The 24,102-nt window shown below is 43.2% G+C and overlaps 1 protein-coding gene across 7 annotated transcripts in view; it reads right to left on the bottom strand.

Moving 5' to 3' along the window:
• PDXDC1 (pyridoxal dependent decarboxylase domain containing 1) overlaps nucleotides 1-24,102 on the bottom strand; it is a 62,592-nt gene that overhangs the window by 21,253 nt on the left and 17,237 nt on the right. For 2 of the 7 annotated variants that reach the window (XM_032144962.2, XM_058434098.1), the window contains exons 2-11: nucleotides 22,385-22,458; nucleotides 21,811-21,873; nucleotides 18,352-18,432; nucleotides 15,868-16,014; nucleotides 13,326-13,515; nucleotides 11,050-11,118; nucleotides 10,139-10,217; nucleotides 1,342-1,426; nucleotides 391-439; nucleotides 137-238 (exon numbers count right to left, since the gene is read on the bottom strand). In XM_032144962.2, the coding sequence (XP_032000853.2) occupies nucleotides 137-238; nucleotides 391-439; nucleotides 1,342-1,426; nucleotides 10,139-10,217; nucleotides 11,050-11,118; nucleotides 13,326-13,515; nucleotides 15,868-16,014; nucleotides 18,352-18,432; nucleotides 21,811-21,873; nucleotides 22,385-22,458 (939 nt within the window). Of the gene's footprint in view, nucleotides 1-136; nucleotides 239-390; nucleotides 440-1,341; nucleotides 1,427-10,138; nucleotides 10,218-11,049; nucleotides 11,119-13,325; nucleotides 13,516-15,867; nucleotides 16,015-18,320; nucleotides 18,433-21,810; nucleotides 21,874-22,384; nucleotides 22,459-24,102 lie in introns of those variants that run through there. The other 5 variants (XM_058434093.1, XM_058434097.1, XM_058434094.1 and 2 more) reach the window with 5 other exon arrangements.

Genomic DNA, 24,102 nt, shown 5'->3' with positions numbered 1-24,102 from the left:
TTCTCTTTAAAAAAATGAAATAGAAGTGAAATTATGGGTATTTTTCACTTTTTCCTGTATTTTTCTGGATTTGGCCCCCAAAGCCAATAATGTGTATTAGCCACACCCACTCCTTCCCCAGTGAGGGGAAACTTACCAAGGCAGGGTCATCGTGTTTATACAGTGTCACCGCAGGAACAGCTGGCAAACCCAGCCACGGACCAGGAGTCATCGTCATGCTATCACATTTGGTTGCAGCCTACCAAAACAAGAACAACTCTTTGTTAGATTATCAGAATACACAAACCTAACACCCTCCTCCATTCATAAAAACTGTGAAGAGCCATGAGGGATTGAGTGATTTTAAATTCCTTCTTAAAAACACCAATATTCAGTAAATCAACAACATACCAGCACTGATGAGGAGACATAACCCAGAGCCAATGTTGCCAGATTCACACTGGAAGAAAAAACACCAGTCTAAGAACTAATTATTTAATGTTGCTTACTCACTATGTACTTAAAAAAATCAAGGCTGTGCTGTTGCAAGTTGACACTTAAGTATATTTTTCATGTGTTATTAGCTTTTATAACAGCAACAGAAGATGTGCTTTATACAAATGAAGGAAAATCCTGAAAATGCACTTTAATGTGTCTCAGGAACTATCCCCACTCATTTAATATAATGGGAATATTATTCTCTTTCATGGATCTTATTTTCCAGTTATCATTCTTTACTTAGGGATCAAAAAGAAAACTCCCTGTATGATGTGGTGGATATGGGCTACTCTGGCTGCCCATGTCCGTCCCCCCTGCTTCTCTTAATGGCCCTCCAACAGCCTTCTGGGGCACCACCCCCATTTCCTCCAGCAGAACATGAGCTTTGTGGGGAGGAGACACCACTACCTGCTCCAGAGGAGGGCAAAGAACCTGAACTATCAGAGGATTACTTCTCCCTGGCCACAGTGGCTGGTTCAATATGAGACTTCTGTTAGGACTTCCAGATGACCACGAAGCTGGAAAGAAGGCTGGATTTCTGCAGCTACTTTGCACTGTAACAGGAAGATCTGTCCATAGATAGAGGAAACCAAGCCCAGTGCCTGTGACTGAGGGAGCAGAGGTGGGAGTAAGACGCTGAATCCTGGTTGATGTCGTGCCTGAGGCAGTCCTAACACTGCTCTTTGTAGTTATGTGAGCCAGAGTAAGATCTCTTTGGGCTTAAGCCAATTTGGGTTATTTTGTGATCTGTGACCCAAAGAGCCCGTCGCGATAAATGTCACCAAAGTGAGAGCCTGGATGTCCAGTCCTCATGAGGACTCTGTGCAGGCCCGAATGGAGCCACTAGCCTCACCCCCAGCTTACCCCTCCACATGAAGCCATATGCCATACTGCTCACAGAGTTCTTTCAATCTCCCAATCTTGTCTGTGTGTCCTACTGCTGCAGTTCCTAGGATAAAATAAATCAGGGCATTAAAAGGAACAAATGTTTTCTAAGGCTTTATACCTTAAGCACTTTTATACACATTATCGCCCTAGGAGGGAAGTGACTTATTATATCCCTATTTTATTTTTTTGTGGAAGGACTTAAAATCAGTGTTTGTGAGTTGATTTATTACAAGCTTTGAAGAGTATGTAAACTCTATTACATGTATCTAATTGTGTCATTGAAATATTTTATATACTTATTTTCTACCTACTTGATCTGCTGACTCATGAGAAATATATTCAAATCTCCCACCAAGATTGTGGTTTGTCAATATATACTTGTGTTATATCAGACTTTTCCTTTATATATTTTAAAGTTATGTTCACAAGCATTTATAACTGTTTTTTTTTTTTTTTTTTTTTGAGAGGAGTCTCACACTGTCGCCCAGGCTGGAGTGCAGTGGTATGATCTCAACTCTGCAACCTCCACCTCCCAGGTTCAAGCAATTCTCCTCGCCTCAGCCTCCCAAGTAGCTGGGATTACAGGCGCCCGCCACCACGCCCGGCTAATTTTTTTGTATTTTTAGTAGAGACAGGGTTTCACTATGTTGGCCAGGCTGGTCTCAAACTCCTGACCTCGTGATCCATCTGCCTCGGCCTTCCAAAGTGCTGGGATTATAAGCATGAGCCACCGTGCCCAGCAAGTATAACTGTTATTTCTTTTAGGAGATTACATCTTTCATCAATATGAAGTCTATTTTATCCCACACTAATATTGCTATGGTACTTTCATTTTGTCAGCATTTGTCCAAGATAAACTTTTCCACCTTTTTATTTTATTGTCACTTCCTGGATTATTTTGATTTAGATATGCCCTTTATAAAAATCATATAGGTGGGCTGGGTACAGTGGCTCACACCTGTAATCCCAGCACTCTGGGAGGCCCAGGTGGGTGGATCACCAGGTCAGGAGATGAAGACCATCCTGGCTAAGACGGTAAAATCCCGTCTCTACTAAAAATACGAAAACACAATTAGCCGGGTGTAGTGGCAGGCGCCTATAGTCCCAGCTACTTGGGAGGCTGATGCGGGAGAATGGCCTGAACCCGGGAGGCACAGCTTGTAGTGAGCCGAGATTGTGCCACTGCACTCCAGCCTGGGCGACAGAGCGAGACTCCATCTCAAAAAACAAACAAACAAAACATATAGACGAATTTGTTTTTTTTCCACCCAGGTTCTTTGTAATACAGAACATGCATTCTGAAGCCAGCGTAAGCATATTAAGCACTTTCAGCCGCTCCCTTGGTCATTGATTGCACCACAGATTTTGCTGGGGAGATCCCTTTTCAGAGAGAGCTTAGTTAAAACGTGGAGTCAGGCATTCCCCCAACCGTCCTAAATGTCCAGTTAGCAGCAAGCCAACTAATAAGATTTCAAACCCTCACCAACGGCCTCAACAAACACAGCTAAAGAAAGTAGTTCTTTTGTAAGGTCTATGCCAGGCAAAGGGCGGAAAACTTTTTCCCCTCATACCTAAATCTACCTCAAATTAAAAAAAAAAATCTAAACAGACACTTTTAGTTTAGCTGAAACAAGATCAAATGTCAATGCATCGGCTGTGCCACAGGCTCTTCCAGCAAAATAAAAGCGTACTGCTGTGTTAGTCCCTGGACCGCATTCAGATTCTCTTTTCATATTTCTTGGCAACGTCCGGTGACTAACCCTTGACATATGTCTTCTGACATCTGCAACATAATCACACTGGCAAGTCACTCAGTCACATGCAAACTGCAGCCCCTCCAGTTTATCATGTGATTGAATATGGGTGAATTTGTGTTTTTAAACAATAAGGCAGGAAGTGATGGTTTTCCTGTTGGCAAAGTGAATATTTATGTGGTTTTTCTAATTTGTCTTTTTTTTTTTTTTTTTTTTTGAGACAGAGTCTCGCCCTGTTGCCCAGGCTGGAGTGCAGTGGTGCAATCTTGGCTCACTGCGGTCTCAGCCTCCTGGGTTCAAGCTATTCTCCTGCCTCAGCCTCCTAAGTAGCTGGGATTACAGGCGCCTGCCACCACAACCGGCTAATTTTTGTATTTTTAGTAGAAAAAGGGTTTCGCCATTTTGGCCAGGCTGGTCTCGAACTCCTGACCTCAGGTGATCTTCCCGTCTTGGCCTCTCAAAGTGCTGGGATTACAGGCATGAGCCACTGCACCAGGCCTAAATAAGCAGTTTTATTGTAGTATGATTTTTTTTTTATAATTAATTTTTTTGCACACAAAACAATTAACATTTTCTAAAAATACATACAAACAAAAAGATGCATATCAAACATATTAGGAAGGTTGCACATGGGAAGACGGGGTATAGAAATGGGGGGTGGGAATTAAAGAAAATAAATGAGAGAGGGACTTTGTATGGATCAATGATAATCCTCTATTTGACAAAGAAGAAGGAGAAGGAAGAAGAAAAAGAAAGTGGGATAAAGGATCAGAAAGGGAGGAAAATAGAAAAAATTAGAGTATGACTCCAGGGTAGACCTGTTTTGTTGTCACTGGGTTGGTTGGTTGGTTTGTCTGTTGTACTTTTCATACGTTTCACCACGTTGGCCAGACTGGTGTCGAACTCCTAGCCTCAAGTGATCGACCCACCTCGGCCTCCCAGAGTGCTAGGACCACAGGCGTGAGCCACCATGTCAAGCCCCCACATTGGGTCTGGCCTCCGTGGTAGACCTCCCAGACGGGGCGGCCGGGCAGAGGCGCTCCCCACATCCCAGATGGGGCGGCCGGGCAGAGGGGCTCCTCACTTCCCAGACGGGGCGGCCGGGCAGAGGCGGTCCTCACTTCCCAGATGGGGCGGCTGGGCAGAGACGCTCCTCACTTCTTCCCAGATGGAGTGGCCGGGCAGAGGCACTTCTCACTTCCCAGACGGGGCGGCCGGGCAGAGACGCCCCTCACTTCTTCCCAGACGGGGCGGCCGGGCAGAGGTGCCCCTCACTTCTTCCCAGACGGGGTGGCCGGGCAGAGGTGCCCCTCACTTCTTCCCAGACGGGGCGGCCGGGCAGAGGTGCCCCTCACTGCTACCCAGATGGGGCAGCCGGGCAGAGGCACCCCTCACTTCTTCCCAGACGGGGCAGCTGGGCAGAGGTGCCCCTCACTTCTTCCCCCTCCTCATTTTCCAGAGGGGTGGCCGGGCAGAGCTCATTTTCCAGGGGGGCGGGCAGTTCATTATTCAGTGGTTCTTCCCAGACAGGGCGGCCGGGCAGAGGCGCTCCTCACTTCCCAGACAGGTAGGCTGGGCAGAGGCGCTCCTCACTTCCCAGATGGGGCGGCCAGGCAGAGGCGCTCCTCACTTCCCAGACGGGGCGGCCGGGCAGAGTTGCTCCTCACCTCCCAGACGGGGCGGCTGGGCAGAGGCGCTCCTCACTTCGTCCCAGACGGGGCAGCCGGGCAGAGGCACTCCTCACTTCTTCCCAGACAGGGCGGCCGGGCAGAGACGCTCCTCACCTCTTCCCAGACGGGGTGGCCGGGCAGAGGCGCTCCTCACCTCGCAGACGGGGCGGCGGCCAGGCAGAGGCGCTCCCCACATCCCAGACGATGGGCGGCCAGGCAGAGACACTCCTCACTTCCTAGACGGGGTGGTGGCCGGGCAGAGGCGCTCCTCACATCCCAGACGATGGGCGGCCAGGCAGAGACGCTCCCCACCTCCCTGACGGGGTGGCGGCCGGGCAGAGGTTGCAATCCCAGCACCCTGGGAGGCCAAGGCAGGCGGCTGGGAGGCGGAGGCTGTAGCGAGCCAAGATCACGCCACAGCACTCCAGCCCGGGCAACACCGAGCACCGAGTGAGCGAGACCGCGTCTGCAGTCCCAGCACCTCGGGAGGCCGAGGCGGGCAGACCACTGAAGGTCAGGAGCTGGAAACCAGCCTGGCCAACATGGCGAAACCGCGCCTCCAGCCAAAGGAGAAGAACCAGGGAGGGGTGGTGGTGCGCGCCCGCTATCCCAGGCAGGCTGCAGGGCGAGGCAGGAGAATCACGGGAGCCGGAGGCAGGAAGTCTGCAGCGAGACGAGTACACTGCAGCCTGGGCAACAGAGGGAAGAAAAGAAAGACAAAGAAAGAGAGGAAGGAAGGAAGGAAGGAAGCTTTTTTTTTTTTTTTTTTTTTTGAGACAGAGTCCCTCTCTGTCGCCCAGGCTAGAGTGCAGTGGTGCGATTTTGGCTCACTGCAAACTCCGCCTCCCAGGCTCAAGCGATTCTCCTGCCTCAGCCTCCCAAGTAGCTGGGACTACAGGTGCACGCCACCACACCTGGCTATTTTTTGTATTTTTAGTAGAGATGGGGTTTCACCATATTGGTCAGGCTGGTCTTGAACTCCTGACCTTGTGATCTACCTGCCTCAGCCTCCGAAAGTGCTAGGACTACAAGCACGAGCTGCCATGCCCGGCCTATTGTAGTATGATTTAAATGAAACAAAACTCACTCATGTAAGTATACAGTCCAATTAGTTTTGACAAATATATAGAGCATGTAACCACCAACACAATCAAGATTCAGAATACTTCCATCAACCTCCAAATCCCATCAACCCCAATATAATTACCCCTCCCCTGACTTCTCACTGGCCCTGGAAAATCCTGATCTGCTTCTGTCACTGTAGTTTTTTGCCTCCTTTTTTTTTTTTTTTTTTTGATAGCGTCTCATTCTGTCACCCAGGCTGAAGTGCAATGGCACAGTCTCTGCTCATTGCAAGCTCCGCCTCCTGGGTTCATGCCATTCTCCTGCCTCAGCCTCCCGAGTAGCTGGGACTACAGGCGCCCACCACCACGCCCAGCAAATTTTATTTATTTATTTAATTTTTTATAGAGATGGAGTCTCACTCTGTCACCAAGGCTGGAGTGCAGTGGTGCAATCTCACCTCACTGCAACCTCTGCCTCCCGAGTTCACGCCATTCCCCTGCCTCAGCCTCCCGAGTAGCTGGGACTACAGGCGCCTGCCACCATGCCCAGCAAATTTTATTTATTTATTTGTTTATACAGATAAGACTCTCACTCTGTCACCAAGGCTGGAGTGCAGTGGTGCGATCTCACCTCACTGCAACCACGGCCTCCCGAGTTCATGCCATTCTCCTGCCTCAGCCTCCCAGGTAGCTGGGACTACAGGTGCCCACCACCACGCCCAGCTATTTTTTTGTATTTTTAGTGGAAACGGGGTTTCATCGTGTTAGCCAGGATGTCTGGATCTCCTGACCTCGTAATCCACCCGCCTCGGCCTCCCAAAGTACTGGGATTACAGGCTTGAGTCACTGTGCCTGGCCTGACATTGTATTTTAAAGAATTTTTTTTTTTTTTTTTTTTTTAAGAAAAGGTCTCACTCTGTCACCCAGGCTGGGGTATGGTAGCACAATCTTGGCTCACTGCAACCTCTCTCTCCTGGGCTCAAGCCAACCTCCCACCGAAGCCTCTGGAGTGGCTGGGACTACAGGTACACACCACCACACCTGGCTAATGTTTAGTATTTTTTGTAGAGATTTCCTAGGGGTTTTGCCATGTTGCCCAGGCCGGTCTCGAACACCTGAGGGCAATTGATCTTGCCGTCTCAGCCTTCCCAAGTGTTGGGATTACAAGTGTGAGCCACCTGTAATTTCTCCATTCTTACAGACATGTAGTAATGTCTCCTTACTGATCTTAATTTGCATTTCACTAATGACTAATGATGTTAAACATCTTTTCAAGTGCTATACATTTTCATTTTCTTTGATGAAGTATCTGCTCAAATCTGTTGTTCATTTAAAAAACTGTATTGTGGGCCGGGCACAGCGGCTCACACCTGTAATCCCGGCACTTTGGGAGGCCAAGGCAGGCAGATCACCTGAGGTCAGGAGTTCAAGACCAGCCTGGCCAACATGGTGAAACCCCATCTCTACTAAAAATACAAAAAAAACTAGCTAGGTGTGGTGGCGCATGCCTGTAATCCCAGCTACTCAGGCGGCTAAGGCAGAAGAATCACTGGAACCCAGGAGGTGCAGGTTGCAGTGAGCCAACATCACACCACTGCACTCTAGTCTGGGCAACAGAATGAGACTCCATCTCAAAAAAAAAAAAAAAAAATTGTACTGCTCGTCTCCTTATTGAGTTGTAACGGTTCTTTATATATTTTAGATACAAGTTCTTTGTCAAACAAATGTTCAGTAGCTTCTGGGGAAAAGAATGAAAAAGAAATTTTAAAAGAAGACAGGCAGGCCAGGCGCGGTGGCTCACGCTTGTAATCCCAGCACTTTGGGAGGCCGAGGCGGGCGGATCACGAGGTCAGGAGATTGAGACCACGGTGAAACCCCATTTCTACTTTATACAAAAAAATTAGCCGGGCGTGGTGGCGGGCGCCTGCAGTCCCAGCTACTCGGAGAGGCTGAGGCAGGAGAATGGCGTGAACCCGAGAGGCGGAGCTTGCAGTGAGCCGAGATCACGCCACTGCACTCCAGCCTGGGTGACAGAGCGAGACTCCGTCTCAAAAAAAAAAAAGAAGACAGGCCTGGGACAGTGGCTGGCTGGGTGTGGTGGCTCATGCCTGTAATCCCATCACTTTGGGAGGCCAAGGCAGGTGGACCACCTGAGGTCAGGAGTTTGAGACCAGCATGGCCAACATGGCAAAATCCCGTCTCTACCAAAAATACAAAAATTAGCTGGGCATGGTGGTGTGCGCCTGTAATCCCAGCTACTCGGGAGGCTGAGGCAGGCGAATTGCTTGAACCTGGGAGGCGGAGATTGCAGTGAACCAAGGTCGCACCACTGCACTCCAGCCTGGCAGCAGAGCAAAACTCCCTCTCAAAAAAATAAAAAATAAAAATAAAAAAAGACAAAAAATAAAAAAAGAAAAGAAAAAAATGTTTTGCAAATATTTGTCCCAGTCTGTAACTTGCCTTTCATCTTCTTAATAGGGGCTTTCAAACAGCTAATGCTTTTAATTTTTGATAAAGTACAATTTATGGTTCACATATTTTATATCCTAAGAAATGCAACCTAAGGTCACAAAGATCTCCTGTATTTTCTTCGAGACATTTTATTGTCTTAGATCTACGCTTAGGTTGATGAACCATTTATAGTTAATATTTATATAGAGAGAGAATAAGATAAGGGTTAAGATTCAGTTTTTTTCCATATGGATATCCATGCTCTAAGACCACTGATGGAAAAAGATTGTCCTTTCTCCCTTTAATTACCTGAGCATCTGTAAAAACCTGAAGTGACCATATACTTCACGAGTCTATTTCTGAATTCTCTATTTTCTTTGGTTAATCTCACACAGTCTTACTTGCAGCTTTATAGAAGTCTTGAAGTATGACAAGATAAGTCTTCCAATTTTGTTCTTTTTCAAAATTCTTTAGGCTATTCCTAGATCCCTTGTATTTCTAAATAAACTTTAGAATTAGCTCATCAATTTCTATAAGAAATTGTAGCCTGTTGAGATTTTAACAGGGATTGAGTTGAATCTATAGATTAGTTTGGGAAGAACTGACCTAATACTTAGTCTTCCAACCCGTGTGTATGGCGTATCGTTCTTGGGTCTTCTTGAATTTCTCTCAGTAACATTCTTAGTTTTCAATGTACGGGTCTTGCATATATTTTGTTAAGTTTATCCATAAATTTTTCATATTTTTTGATCCTATTATAAACGACATTTAAAATTCAATTTCCAATTCTCCTTTGCTAGTATATAAAAATCCAGAAAATGGTTTAGATTTGATCATTAGTTCCTGTAGCTTTTCTTTCGTTTTCTATCTATACAATCATGCCTGCAAATAAAGTTTTACTTCTTCCTTTCTAATCTGTATCTCAGGTTTTTTTTTTTGCCTTATTGCACTGTCTTAGATTTCAAGTATGATGCTGAACGAGACAAATGGAGCAGCAAGTGGTAGTTGGTCTGCCGCCTATAAGGTAGATATTTAAGTGTGACATTTTATGAATTTTCTTGTTTAATTTTTACAACAATCTTACAATGTCAGTACAATTATTTTTATTTATTTATTGAGATGGGGGTCTTGTTATGTTACCAGGCTGGTATTGAACTTCTGGGCTTAAGCCAACATCTTGTCTCCCGAGTAGGGGGACTGTAGGCATGTGCCACCACACCTGGCTTAAATGTGTCATTTAAAAATTCAGGCCAGGCACAGTGGCTCATGCCTGTAATCCCAGCAATTTGGGAGGCTGAACCAGGTGGATCACCTGAGGTCAGGAGTTCGAGACCAGCCTGGCCAACATAGTGAAACCGTCTCTACTAAAATTACAAGAAATTAGCCAGATGTGGTGGCATGCACCTGTAATCCCAGCAATTCAGGAGGTTGAGGCAGGAGAAACACTTGAACCCAGGAGGCAGAGATTGCAGTGAGGTAAGATTGTGCTACTGCACTCTAGCCTGGGCAACACAGTGAGACTCTGTCTCAAAAAAATAAAATAAAATTCAGTTTAGAACACAGAAAGGAAGTACATGAAGGAGAAGATAGAGAAGCATTTACAATCTAAATGAAAAAATATACACACACATAAAATAACTTCCAAAACAAACCAACGATTAAAGAAAAATCTAACGATCCAACCTTACTATTACAATTTTTGCTACAATGTGGATACAGACTATCTTAAACATGTGGTACACACACATTTCTTAAGACTTTATCTTTCATAGACTGAGGACGTAGCCTCGCTCCTATATATTCAAAATGGTAGATTCAGCATCATGCTACCTACCTGCATTTGCGACAAGCAACAGAGGCAGTCTTCCTCGCTCTATATCATCTTTAATCAGTTTCTCCAGGAAGGCAACATCCTGGAACCAAAACAAACCATTAAAAAATGAGGTGCCCAGTATAAAAGCTATAAAATGAAAAATTATGACTTACAAAAGAAGCAGATAACTCTCAAAAGTAATGTCAAATCAATTCTTACTCTTGACAATTTTTCTGTTTTCTCTCATCATAGATGTGAAAATCAAATAGTTTTCCTTGAAGACTAGAAAAATCAGTTAAACAAGATTAAAGGTAAAAACTGTACAAATGCAGGAACATTTCTGTGATTTTAAACATTTACATTTAAATGAAATGTTCTCTCAACTCCCCTAAAACAGCCAAGAATGTATCTCTACTATTACTCACTGATGTACCTAAACTAGAAAATAAAACTACCTTGACAAAGAAATAAAAAACTCTAAAATCCATCCCTTCCTTTTCCTTCTGGAATCATTAAGGAGAGATTTATCACCTACATGTCTGAAAGTAAGCAGAACTCAATCCCACGATGACAATGAAGAACCTCATTTTCAAAATCTGCCCACTCATAAATCCAGGCAACAGTGCTAACTCATTAAAAGTAGGAGCTTCAGAAGAAATTTCTGGTGCTTAATTGAGCTGCCATGTTTCTACTTAAAGCAGGTGATACAGTAATTACAAGACTCCTTAAAAGCCAGGTGCTCCTGACCTATATACCAACCAACCTTCGTGGACATTCACATATTAACAGAAGCATATATTACACAAGGCAAGGATCCAAGCAATATGTGAGTAAGCTACTAATTATCTGGAGGCCAGCAAACAGAACTTCATTGGAAAGGCAGTTTCAAAACACAATCCCACATGATTTTACAAACCAAAAGTAGAACTCACCATCTGATGCTGGGATCCAAACATAGTGTTACAGGGTACACGGCACAAGCAGGGGAAGGGCAAGCCGAGCTGTAGGAAGAAACACACGACTTGACAAGAAAGCTCTCTGCACCATTCACTTCAGATTGTGAAAGAATGTGGCTCTAAGACAAGCCACGATTATTCTTCTAAGAAATCTCTCTCCTTAGGAACTCTTGATATTATAAATTGATGTTAAAGTACATTTAGAAAGCCAAGCCAAAAAAAAAAAAAAAAAAAGGTGAATTTCCAAGTGCCTTATAAGAGGATGTAATGTAAAATTTTCTAAATGAGTCAAGTAACTATCTTTGGTATATTCTAGAATATACCAGAAACACTTTGGCAAACACAGAAACAACTGCGTCGTGAGCATTTTAGTGGGGGTAATTTTGGATTCTTTCTCCAAGCATTACTGGTAAATAACACCAGCTAAAGGCATTCAAAGAACAGTATCTTATTTACGGGTCCACCCACCCCTAAAAAGTAATAAATATGGATTAGCAGATGCACATTTCTCAAGAGAAGTGAAGTCAGTGTTATGCACAGAGACACTGATTGTCAACTTAATTTTATATTCTTCATGTTTAACTTCCAAGTTCTTGAGGAGTTTACAGTTTTAGGAATTGTAAATAGTTGCAGCATATTGTTCTGTATGACTAAGACTTGGTAGCATTCAGAGACCAAAAATTTAATAAGCACATTTTTCTCCTTAAAGGATTAAAAATTATGAATATGACACCCAAATAAAACAAATCCTCAAAAAAATACAGGTATTAAAAGTGAAAATGCCTACCCCCTACCCTATAAGCCACCATTCCACTCCACTAACAGTTTAATACATAATCTTTCAGATATTTTCTAGGTATAAATTTATGTATTTTTCTAGGTACAAAAACATAGGTATAAAGGATACACACACTTCAAAAAACATGAACATAACCATCTTATATATGCTCTCTGCCAGCTGCCATTCTCAACAGAACACTCTCACACATCTTTTGAAGGTTACACTGTTGTCCCCAGACAGCCTTGTGTCCGCAACAGCCTGGCTTGCAGTAGACACTAAGTAATTTCATTTCACATTTCAGAGGATTATTATTAAACTCCCCATTTTGTACGCCCTCAAGAAGAGGACATAATTTCTTAACACCAGTGATCACAGCTCAGAATCAATTTAAAAGTCACTAAGTGTCTCCCATACATCCCCCTGGGACTCCTACAGCTTACAAAAGAGGAACCCTCCAACCCTACAGGTTTTGCTTTCAAACGTTCTTGGCAAAGACGGTTAACAGTGTCTTATCTCGATGTAGTCCCCCCAGTTGGGCTAGAAGCACCACGAACTTTAAAAACAGTCATGCTCGGCTGGGCGCGGTGGCTCACGCCTGTAATCCCAGCACTTTGGGAGGCTGAGGTGGGCAGATCATGAGGTCTGGAGATCAACACCATCCTGGCTAACACGGTGAAACCCCATCTCTACTAAAAAAAATACAAAAAAATTAGCTGGGCGTGGTGGCAGGCACCTGTAGTCCCAGCTACTTGGGAGGCTGAGGCAGGACAATAGCATGAACCCGGGAGGCAGAGCTTGCAGTGAGCCAAGATCGCGCCACTGCACTCCAGCCTGGGTGACAGAGCAAGACTCCGTCTCAAAAAACAAACAAACAAACAAACAAACAAACAAAAAATAGTCATACTCTTTGATCCAGCAATTCTAGACTGACTCTGAAAATCCATCTGAGGACCATAACCCTAAATAAAATACAGAAACAGCTTTATGCACAGAGAAGTCCTTAACAGCACTACACAAAGAACATTACCTGAAAATGGTCACAGAAAGCAAGAGAATGCAAACACTCTTAATTGTCCAAAAAGGCAACAGTTAATACCTATATATTCACTTGAAGAAATACCATGAAGGCATTAAAAGCAAACTATACTTTGAAAAATTATTATTAAAATGATATATTCCTGTTTCAACAGTAAGTGAAAAGAGCCAGATACAACCATATAAACACAAACACACCCCCTTCGATTAAAGTCTGGGAAAAAAGAAAAAATGTTGACTGTGGATGCCCTTGGGTAATCTATCACATATTCCTTATTTCTAAATTCAGTAATTATTACAAATATGACAAAAGCATATAAGACCATCTTTCTTTTCACTCAACAAGAACGGCAACTAGAGGAACGGGTCAACTTTAAAACTTTCAGGACAAAACAAGACATTATTTCTTTAAAATAGCCACCTGATACCACATTACCTGATTACAAAGGTATTGGCCCAGGCCAGGTCTAGCAGCAGCACTAAGATATATGACAGGCTTCTTGTTATATAACACACTGAAGCCATCCACTACGAAGTCTTCATATCGAGAATGAACGGCAAGCCTACATATCTTTGCAAGTCCTTCTCTTTCCTCTTCGTGGAAATAAGCACAGCCATTTTCATATCTGTTAAGAGATACAAATTAATATGCTTTTATTTCTGGTTAAGGACTGTAGAAGTCAACCTTATAATCATGGAGACAATTATTTTCTCAAGCTCGGAATTGTCACTTCTATCAGGCAGAGAGGACGGGAATGTGAAACATCCTCATCATAGATTGCTGACACCTCATTACAGCTGGGGTTACCAAGCAGCGAGACAATAACCCTCCGTCCGTACCCAATTCCATAAAGAGCAGAAACTATGAAAACAAGTAGAGACCAGGAATTCCCAGATATAAAAAGCCTGAAGATCATGGTTCTGGCTTATTATGAACTAAGGCCAGCACTGGATAACACAGGCATAGCTCATAGCAGAGTTTCAGCCCTAAAACTTCCAAAGTAAATAAAACTGTCAAAAATGCTAGTCAGAGGCTGCGTGTGGTGGCTCATGCCAGTAATCTCAGCACTTTGGAAGGCCAAGGCAGGCAGATCACCTGACGTCAGGAGTTTTGAGACTAGCCTGGCTAACATGGTGAAACCCCATCTCTACTAATTGCCAGGTGTGGTGGTGAGTGCCTGTAGTCCCAGCTACTCGGGAGACTGAGGCAGGAGAATCGCTTGAACCCAGGAGGTGGAGGGGGCACTGAACTGAGATCGTGCCATTGCACTCCAGCCTGGGCGACAGAGCAAGACTCCATTTCAAAAAAATAAAAAAGCTAGTCAGGCTAACTTTTGGTTTTACTATAATCTGCTGAGGCTCTATCTCCTAGAGGAAGAGGGACAATTTCAACTACAGGCATTAGATTTTTACTAGAACAACAAACACTGCTCCTTTAACAAAGTTGGGCAAATTTATACTCTTGCTTGGCCAAGTTCTTTCCCAACACTGAAGTGACAAATGTCTCAAGTTAGGCAAACATTCCTTCCCCATAAAAGTAAAAGCATAAACCCAATACCACTAGTCATAGGACTCCTACTGAATCCTTCATCTGCTGTAATTCCTTAGTACTGCCAGGATTATCACAGAATAAAACAAATTTCAATTTTATACCACATATTCATCTTCCTTATGACAGAGTTTTCTTTCTTTTTTTTTTTTTTTTTGAGACAGAGTCTTGCTGTCGTCCAGGCTGGAGTGCAGTGCCTCAGCCTCCCAAGTAGCTGGGACTACAGGTGCCCACTACCACGCCCGGCTAATTTTTTTGTATTTTTAGTAGAGATGGGGTTTCACCATGTTAGCCAGAATGGTCTCGATCTCCTCACCTTGTGATCTGCCCACCTCAGGCTCCCAAAGTGCTGGGATTACAGGCGTGAGCCACCGCGCCTGGCCTCAGGGTTTTCTTTCTAATAAAACACAAGCTAATATTTTCAAAGCACAGCTGGCCCTCCGAACCTGTGGGTTCTGCATCTGTGGGTTCAACCAAGCACCAGTAAAAAATCTTCAGAAATTTAGGCCGGGCGCGGTGGCTCACGCTTGTAATCCCAGCACTTTGGGAGCCCGAGGCGGGCGGATCATGAGGTCAGGAGATCGAGACCACAGTGAAACCCCGTCTCTACTAAAAATACAAAAAAGAAATTAGCCGGGCGTGGTGGCAGGCGCCTGTAGTCCCAGCTACTCGGAGAGGCTGAGGCAGGAGAATGGCGTGAACCCGGGAGGCGGAGCTTGCAGTGAGCCGAGACTGCGCCACTGCACTCCAGCCTGGGCGACAGAGCGAAACTCCGTCTCAAAAAAAAAAAAAAAAAAAAAAAATCTTCAGAAATTTAAAAAGATAGGTGCCTCTGTATTGAATATCTACAGACTTTTTTCCTTGTCATTATTCCCAACAGTACAGTGTAACAACTATTTACACAGCATTTACATCTTATTAGGTATTATATGTAATCAATAGACTAAAGTATATGGGAAGATGTGCCTCAGTTATATGCAAATACTGTGCTACTTTATATAAGCGATTTGAGCATCCATGAATTTTTTTATCCATAGGGTGAGGATGAGAGGTCAAGAACCAATCCCCAAAGGACACCCAAGGATAAGGGAACAACTGTATTTGAATCTAGATCATTGCTCTATCTTCTACTGACATGTGCCAATTAGATACCCCACAAATAAATAACTGCTGACCCTATCAAACACATATGTGCTTCTATTCTCCACCCTTCACATGTATTAGTCCATTAGCTCATTTAATCCTCACAACACTTTTATGAAATAGGTATTAATACTATCCCCATCTAACAGATGATGAAACAGGCATTGAGAGGTTAAACACCCCTTTCAAGGAGATCTGAACCCAATTAGTACAGCTCCAGAAAAAAGATCTTTCAGTCTCTACCCGACTCATAAAAGTCTTCACTAGAAACTCATCATGTCTTTACCTGAAAATTCTGCATAGCCATAAGGTGGTATCTGAAAGTATCCTAGTTGTAAGTTTTCTCAGCTTCTCTTTGTCCAGAGTTGAAATATAAGCTCCCAGACTATGTCCCAACAAAGCCATATGACCTTGTTCTCCAATATTTTGGATTCTGTTAAGCAAAATTAGTTTAAAGTATTAGGGTCAAACCAGAAAAAAGGACATAGAACTTAGAGACACAGAATTCCACAGAAATATCTGTCAGACTCGAAATCTACTTAATGGCCCAGAAGGCAAATCAATGCACAAACGGTAGTGATAGTTGGTGAGAATTTTTTCTCTTTTTTGAGATGGAGAAAAATATATATATATTTTTTTTCTGAGATGGAGTCTCTCTCTTGATGCCCAGGCTGGGGTGCAGAGGTGCGATCTCGGCTCACTACAACCTCCACCTCCTGAGTTCACATGATTCTCCTGTCTCAGCCTCCTGAGTAGCTGGAATTACAGGCGCCCACCACCAAGCCCGGCTAATTTTTTGTATTTTTAGTAGAGACGGGGTTTCACCATGTTGGCCAGGCTGCTCTTGAGCTCCTGACTTCAGGTGATCCACCTGCCTCGGCCTCCCAAAGTGCTAGGATTACAGGCATGAGTCACTGCGCCTGGCCAGAAAAATATTTTTATAATTTGAGTTCCAGGAGGTAAATATCCCTTTGTAAATTGAGTACCTACAAACAGTTTTAAAATAATTTCCTATTAAAGTATTTAAAAAATTAAATACCAGCCTTAAGAATTGTGGAGGGTAGAGCTAAGGTAAAATGAGCTGAAAGCATTTTTTAAAGAACTAAGTCCTGGCCAGGCGCAGTGGCTCATGCCTGTAATCCCAGCACTTTGGGAGGCCGAGGCGGGCGGATCACGAGGTCAGGAGATTGAGACCATCCTGGCTAACACAGTGAAATCCCATCTCTACTAAAAATACAAAAAATTAGCCGCGCGTGGTGGCGGGTACCTGTAATCCCAGCTACTCAGGAGGCTGAGGCAGGAGAATGGAGTGAACCTGGGAGGCGGAGCTTGAAGTGAGCCGAAATGGCACCACTGCACTCCAACCTGGGGGACAGAGTAAGACTTCAACTCAAAAAAAAAAAAAAAAAAAGAACTAAATCTCAAGTCTATGCATCAAATAAGAATTATTTATTGCAAAAATACAGCAAATTCATGGGGGACTAGGTATTTTTTATATATAATTAGAATTGATTATGTAAAATGTTTTATACAGAATTAAAACTAATTTCCCTTATAAAGAATAACTGTAAAAAAGAAGGAATAAGTTTACAATTGTTAACTGTGAATAATAAGAAAAAGACAAATAACCTAATACGATCATGGGCAACAGACAGTTCCTAGAAACATAAATGGGTCTTAAAACATACAGAAAGACACGTCACTTGGTTCATAATAAAAAAACCCCGCAAATTCAAATTATGCTGAAATACCATTTCTCACTTATCAGATTTCTCATCAGAATATCACTTATCAAGGATCTTTCAGTCTGATAACGCCTTTGCAGGTGAAAGTGTGGAAATAAAGTACTCTCATACATTGCTGGTGGGACTGCTAAATGCCGCAACTGCATGGAGGGAAATCTGGCAGCATGTATCAAAATTACGAAAGCACACACTGTCTGAGACAGCAACTCCACCTTCAGGACTTTGTCCTCCAGACACCTGCTTCTATGAGAAGTGACACATGTCGAAAGTTGTTTGCTGCAGCAATGTTTATAACAGTGCAACATGACAGGGGACGAATAACATAAAATATGGTACATCTGTTCAAAGTAAAATACATACCTCTGACAAAGTAGAAAGTTCCTGTGCATTAATATGCAGTGAACTCCAAGACATAAATGAAAAAGTGCAAGGCGCAGAGCATGTGCATAGTAATTATGTATTAGAGAGGGTGGGCATGGACATTTTGCTGGTGTATAATACATATAAAATCTCTCTGGAAGAATACACAAGACACTGGTAATGTCTGCCTCTGGAGAAGAAAACACGGTAGGGAGATAGAGGTAGGAAGGAAATTTCCCTTTGTACATCGTTTTTTACTGTCTGAATTTTGAACCAAGAGAACAATTTTACTTATTTCAAAACATTAAATTTAAAATAATTAAAGAGAAAACTAACTAAATACCTAATGAATACAAGTACAGCAATTCTTAGGAAGCAGAAGCACAGCAGCAGAAAGACATACGACACTCACTCTTCAGTCCTTCTGCCAGCGCCTCTCTAAGGCATGATACCATAAAAACCATGGGATCTAATTTCAATAAATGCCTTCATTTCACAAAATACATATTACATATAAATGTCTTTCTGAAAATAAAAAGAATTATTTTAATATCATATGTAACTCAATGAAATACAGCTTCTTACTGGAGCAACTTGTCAGAGTGCAATCACTACTGAAATCAAGAACACCTACACTTCAAAAGAGAAGCTGCCACGTTCATTACCTGGGGCTCTGGGGCTCCTCATCTTCATCTCCATGCATCAGATTCTGAACTAACTGGAGGATGCTCACCATATCTTGTCCACTGCAGAATAAAAAGAGTTGATGGGCTGATGGGAACAGCACACATCCCCCACAACTCTCCCACTACTTCCCTCATCCAACTAGCGTTGCTTCACGTTTTTTTCTTAAGCAACTATAAGAGAAAGAACGTGGTATATAGTTTATGCTTTTTAAAAAACAAAGCTCAAATTATAAACTGAATTCTGATATAAACTTACTTGTGGTTAAATAAATCTTCTACCTAATTATGAGTTTCATTTTAATAAATGTCACCAGTCTTTTTATTTTTATTTATTTATTTTTTTGAGACAGGGTCTCACTTTGTCACCCAAGCTGGAGGGAAGTGGCATAATCTGGGCTCACTGCAACCTCCACCTCCCGGGTTTAAGCGATCCTCCTGCCTCAGCCTCCTGAGTAGCTGAGATTACAAGCGTGCGCCACCACGCTCGGCTAATTTTTGTATTTTTAGTAGAGATGGGGTTTCACCATGTTGGCCAGACTGGTCTTCAACTCCTGGATTCAAGTGATCCACCCTCCTCGGCCTCCCAAAGTGCTGGGATTACAGGCGTGAGCCACCACGCCCAGCCGTTTTTTTATTATTGGTAGAAACAGGGTTTTGCCATGTTGCCCAGGCTGGTCTCAAACCACTGAGCTCAAGCAATCCTCCTGCCTCAGCCTCCAAAAGTGCTGGGATTACAGGCCTCAGCCACCTTGCCCATCCACCAGTCTTGCTCTAGCAATATTTCTACATATTTCATTTGAATCTTGGAGTACAAGACAGAGAATATTTAATAAGCATGTAATAAGAGCCAAAAGTCCCTATAATATGTACTTACATAAGTATATTATATACTATACATTATACAAAATATAAAATATAAATTATATAAAATAAAATATATAATCATCCTTAGTATATTATAATGCTAGACAGTCACAGAATACTCCAATGCCACTGGTATATCTAATTTTCCTCCTTAGGGATCTTGTCCGTTTGGACTAACAGCCTTTAACAATGCAAGCTTCATTTATTACCAGCTCTTCCCCAAGCTGGGAACCTTGAGATCTGCTTAGAGTGTAAAAATATTTTACTTCTATCCAAGATATGTTGCTATGAAATACTCATTACATGAGGAGATGGAAGGTTAGAAAAGAATTTGAATGGCTGAAGTAGCAAGCAATGGCAAGGCAACTTGCAACAGGAATAACATAAAGCTATTCCTCTGTTAATGAGCATAGATTAAAAAGATGTTTCCTCTTTCAAAAAAGGAAGCGCCATCAAAACAATGTCCCCAAACCAATTGTCCCCAAGGTGCTGCCCTTCAAGAGAGGGGCTCTGGGCCTTGGACACTGTAGAGATTAGAGCAGGCAGGGGCCCTTGAGGCACACTTGGCTGCCTGCCACATGACATTGAGCAAGCTATTCCAACTTGCCAACCCGGACGTTATGGATTTGGGAGGCTTCAGACAGTGAAGGTATGGCACTTAGCTGTGCCTGGCACGTTACTAGTCTTGAATGCCGGGTAGCAGCACTCCTAAGTGTGAATCCTCCTAGTCAGTGGCTTAAGGCTGAGAATTACAGTTGCTTCTGGGAGTATCTCTCCTGGGAAAACGTCCGTGGAATTAGGAGACTAAACCTTAATACTTTTGGTTTCCCTCAGTAGGCCTGGAATGAGGAGATTTTATAGGACCTGCCTCCTGTTCTGAGCTGCGAATGCACGTCACACCTAGCTTCACATCAGCATTATTCATGCTACGAATAGGAGTGACTGTTTTAAAGTATTAGTATCTCGGCGTGTTACTGGCACACTGTGATCCTTCCTCCATACTTTTCTTTTGCAACCTGGTTCAATTTATATTCAGGTCAAAGAATATTTAAGGAAGTTGTACTGTTTACTTATGTGCTGTTTCCTGGTTACAATAGGAAAAAAAAAATAAGTTTGTCTCAGGGAAGCTGGGCTGGGATACTAATCCCAGATTAACTGCTAATGTCTTGTGAAAATTTTAGTCAGCTACTTACTTTTTTGCTATTTTTCCTGCTATTCAAACCATGAAGACGTGAAAGATTTGCTTCAGTTGCCAAAAAATAAGTAATTTGACATTTTCCTTTCATTTACATTATGAAAACAATAAATCTTATCAAATTAAAACACCTCTCAGAATAAAACTCAGTCTACCAATAGATTACAGGTTTCAACAGTGAACTAAGTATGATATACCAGTTACGATGATGAATTTGTATATCACTTTTATTTTATTTGATACGGTCTCGCCATGTTGTTCAGGGTGGCCTCGAACTCCTTGACTCAAGCGATCCTCCTGCCTCAGGCTCCCAAGCAGCTGGGACTACAGGTGTGCACCATGGTGCCTAGCTCCACGTACCACTTTTGAGTCATGAGGTTGTATTAAATTGTTGGTTTTTCAAAAAATTTTTGGCCAGGTGCAGTGGCTCATGCCTGTAGTCCCAGCACTTTAGGAGGCTGAGGCAGGCCGATCACCTGAGGTCAGGAGATGGAGACCGTCCTGGCCAACATGGTGAAACCCCGTCTCTACTAAAAACACAAAAGTTAGCTGGGCGTGGTGGTGGGTGCCTGTAATCCCAGCCACTCAGGAGGCTGAGGCAGGACAATCGCTTGAACCTGGGAGACAGAGGTTGCAGTGAGCCGAGATCATGCCACTGCACTCCAGCCTAGTGACAGAGCGAGACTCCGTCTCAAAATTAGAGAGTGTCTCTATCACTCAGGCTGGAGTGCAGTGGTACAATCACAGATCGCTGTAACCTTGAACTCCTGGGCGCAAGTGATCCTCCCTCCTTGGCCTCCCAAAGGGCTGGGATTACAGGTGTGACCCACTGTACTCAGCCTCTATTAAATTCCAAATGGGAGAGGGAGAGAAGCCAGTAGGTGCAGCAATGTCACCAACCAGCCAACGGCACTTCAGTTTTCTAATGTTATACTGCACGTAAGTCTATTTAAAAATTTGCTATGTGTTCATTAAAACTAAAACCGTAAATCAATGATGATAAGACACCGGTTTAAGAAAAATGTAGGCCGGGCACACAGGCTCACACCTGCAATGCCAGCACTTTGGGAGGCCGAGGTGGGCAGATCACCTGAGGTCAAGGTCAGGAGTTAGAAATCAGCCTGGCCAACATGGCAAAATCCCGCATCTATGGAAAATACAAAAATCAGCCAGATACGGTGGTGCATGCCTGTAATCCCAGCTACTCAGGAGGCTGAGGCACCAGAAAGAACTGCTTGAACCCGGGAGGCGGAGGTTGCAGTGAGCCCAGATCGCACCACTGCACCCCAGCCTGGGCAACAGAGCACGACTCCGTCTCAGAAACAAACAAACAAAAATTTACACCTTAACTAAAGGTATGGATCCTCATTGCCACCTACCTGCCCTGGAGTGGGCCTGGAATATCTCCAGATATGAGCTTTCCATTTTCCTCTTCTGTTCTTCTAATTTAAAGAAAAGAAAAAGCTGTTTATGTGTTTCATCATACCAAATTTCTAACTCCTGAACATGCAAACATGACCATGTTGCCTATAACCTCCCAGTGACTGAGGCAGGATTTCAGACACATTTATCACATCTCCCTGCCTCCAGTTTCAGGTTTCGTTTGAGTTTCTGGAAAAGACAAGAATATGCAACAAAAAAGTTCCACCCACTTCTTGTTTACTTGGTGCTCTATATGACCTGAATATATAATAAGTATTTAGAGTCAAATCAATATATTAAGTAAATGAAACTCTTAATAGACAGAATTAAATAGTATAAGTCTTTCCTCTCAATTTCGAAATCCTTTAACTACAAGGCACCTTTTACCCAGGACAAATACCAATTTTGAAGTCAGCCGAAGCTGTGTGTGACACTGTGAAGCCAAGAGTCACCTTTAACAGAAGGAAACTGGAGCCACTATCTTCACAGCAGGCTGAACTCGTTGAACAGGGTCATCTCTGTCCTACTCACCTCTGACTGTCCTCCAGCATCTTCATTGCCTCCTTCAAGTTTTTTCCCATTTCAGCTAACGTGGGGTCTGCTATCTGGGAAACAAAAAAAAAAAAAAAAAAAAGAAAGAAATTTTAATAATCCTCTATTACCTCTACAACACAATTTACCCAGAAAAAATTAGGTGCATAATTTCTCCTGGATTTACTGTAAAATACATGCATGATTTTAAAACTTGCAATAGTACAAAAGTATAACAGAAAAAGTAAGTCTTCCAGCCCCACTTCCCAGAGGAAGCCGCTGTTTTTACTTTTATTTTTTGAGATGGAGTCTCACTCTGTTGCCCAGGCTAGAGTGCAATGGCACAACCTTGCTCACTGCAATCTCTGCCTCCTGGGTTCAAGTGATTCTCTTGCCTCAGCCTCCCAAGTAGCTGGGATTACAGGCACACTCCACCATGCCCAGCTAATTTTTGTATTTTTAGTAGAGATGGGGGTTTCAGCATGTTGGCCATGCTAGTCTCAAACTCTTGACCTCAAGTGATCTGCCCACCTCGGCTTCCCAAAGTGCTGGGATTGCAGGTGTGAGCCACCGTGCCTGGCCTCCTTAAGCTCTTCTTGAACTTTAGTGCCATGTGTACACCTATCTCCCATCCAAAAAGTAAACAAAATAGAATTTGAATTTTTCTACGGAATTATTATTTTTTCACCATTCATTCTGGGAAGAACCACGTGAGGCCAAAACCAAGGACCACACCCTTCTTCACTTGGTGCCACCTTCCCACTTGACAAATTACAAGTCCCATGGGGGTAACCACAAGGTCCCCTCAGCCTGGCCTTTGTACACAGCCCCAGGGTACTGGCAATGCATGACTTATACTCCAAGGCAACTGGACAACTTGGTCTTTGGTGAGATCACTTCTGATAACAAAGTGAGTCAGCTTCGCCTCAGACAAGCAATGTGGCAGTGATACAAAGACATGCTATTTTGACAAATATTATTATTTTTGAGACAGTCGCTCTGTTACACAGGCTAGGGTACAGTGGTTTGATCGTGGCTCACTGCAGCCTTGACCTCCAGGGATCAAGTGATCCTCCCACCTCAGCCTCCTGAGTACCTGGGAATACAAGTGCTCGCCACCATGCCTGGCTAATTTTCAAAATTTTTTTGTAGATACAAACAAATGGAAAAACATTCCATGCTCATGGGTAGGAAGAATCAATATCGTGAAAACGGCCATACTTCCCAAGGTAATTTATAGATTCAATGCCATCCCCATCAAGCTACCAATGACCTTCTTCACAGAATTGGAAAAAAACTACTTTAAAGTTCAGATGGAACCAAAAAAGAGCCCATGTTGCCGAGTCACTCCGAAGCCAAAACAACAAAGCTGGAGGCATCACACTGCCTGACTTCAAGCTATACTACAAGGCTACAAAAACCAAAACAGCATGGTATTGGTAACAAAACAGAGATATAGACCAATGGAACAGAATAGAGCCCTCAGAAATAATGCCACATATCTACAACTATCTGATCTTCCACAAACCTGAAAAAAACAAGAAATGGGGAAAGGATTCCCTATTTAATAAATGGTGCTGGGAAAACTGGCTAGCCATATGTAGAAAGCTGAAATTGGATCCCTTCCTTACATCTTATACAAAAATTAATTCAAGATGGATTAAAGACTTAAATGTTAGACTAAAACCATAAAAACACTAGAAGAAAACCTAGGCAAT

Source organism: Hylobates moloch, unplaced genomic scaffold (assembly GCF_009828535.3).
Source record: "Hylobates moloch isolate HMO894 unplaced genomic scaffold, HMol_V3 SCAFFOLD_23, whole genome shotgun sequence".
Lineage (NCBI taxonomy): Eukaryota > Metazoa > Chordata > Mammalia > Primates > Hylobatidae > Hylobates > Hylobates moloch.
Note: the sequence above shows the minus strand (reverse complement) of the source record. Positions and strands in the feature narration are given on the sequence as shown.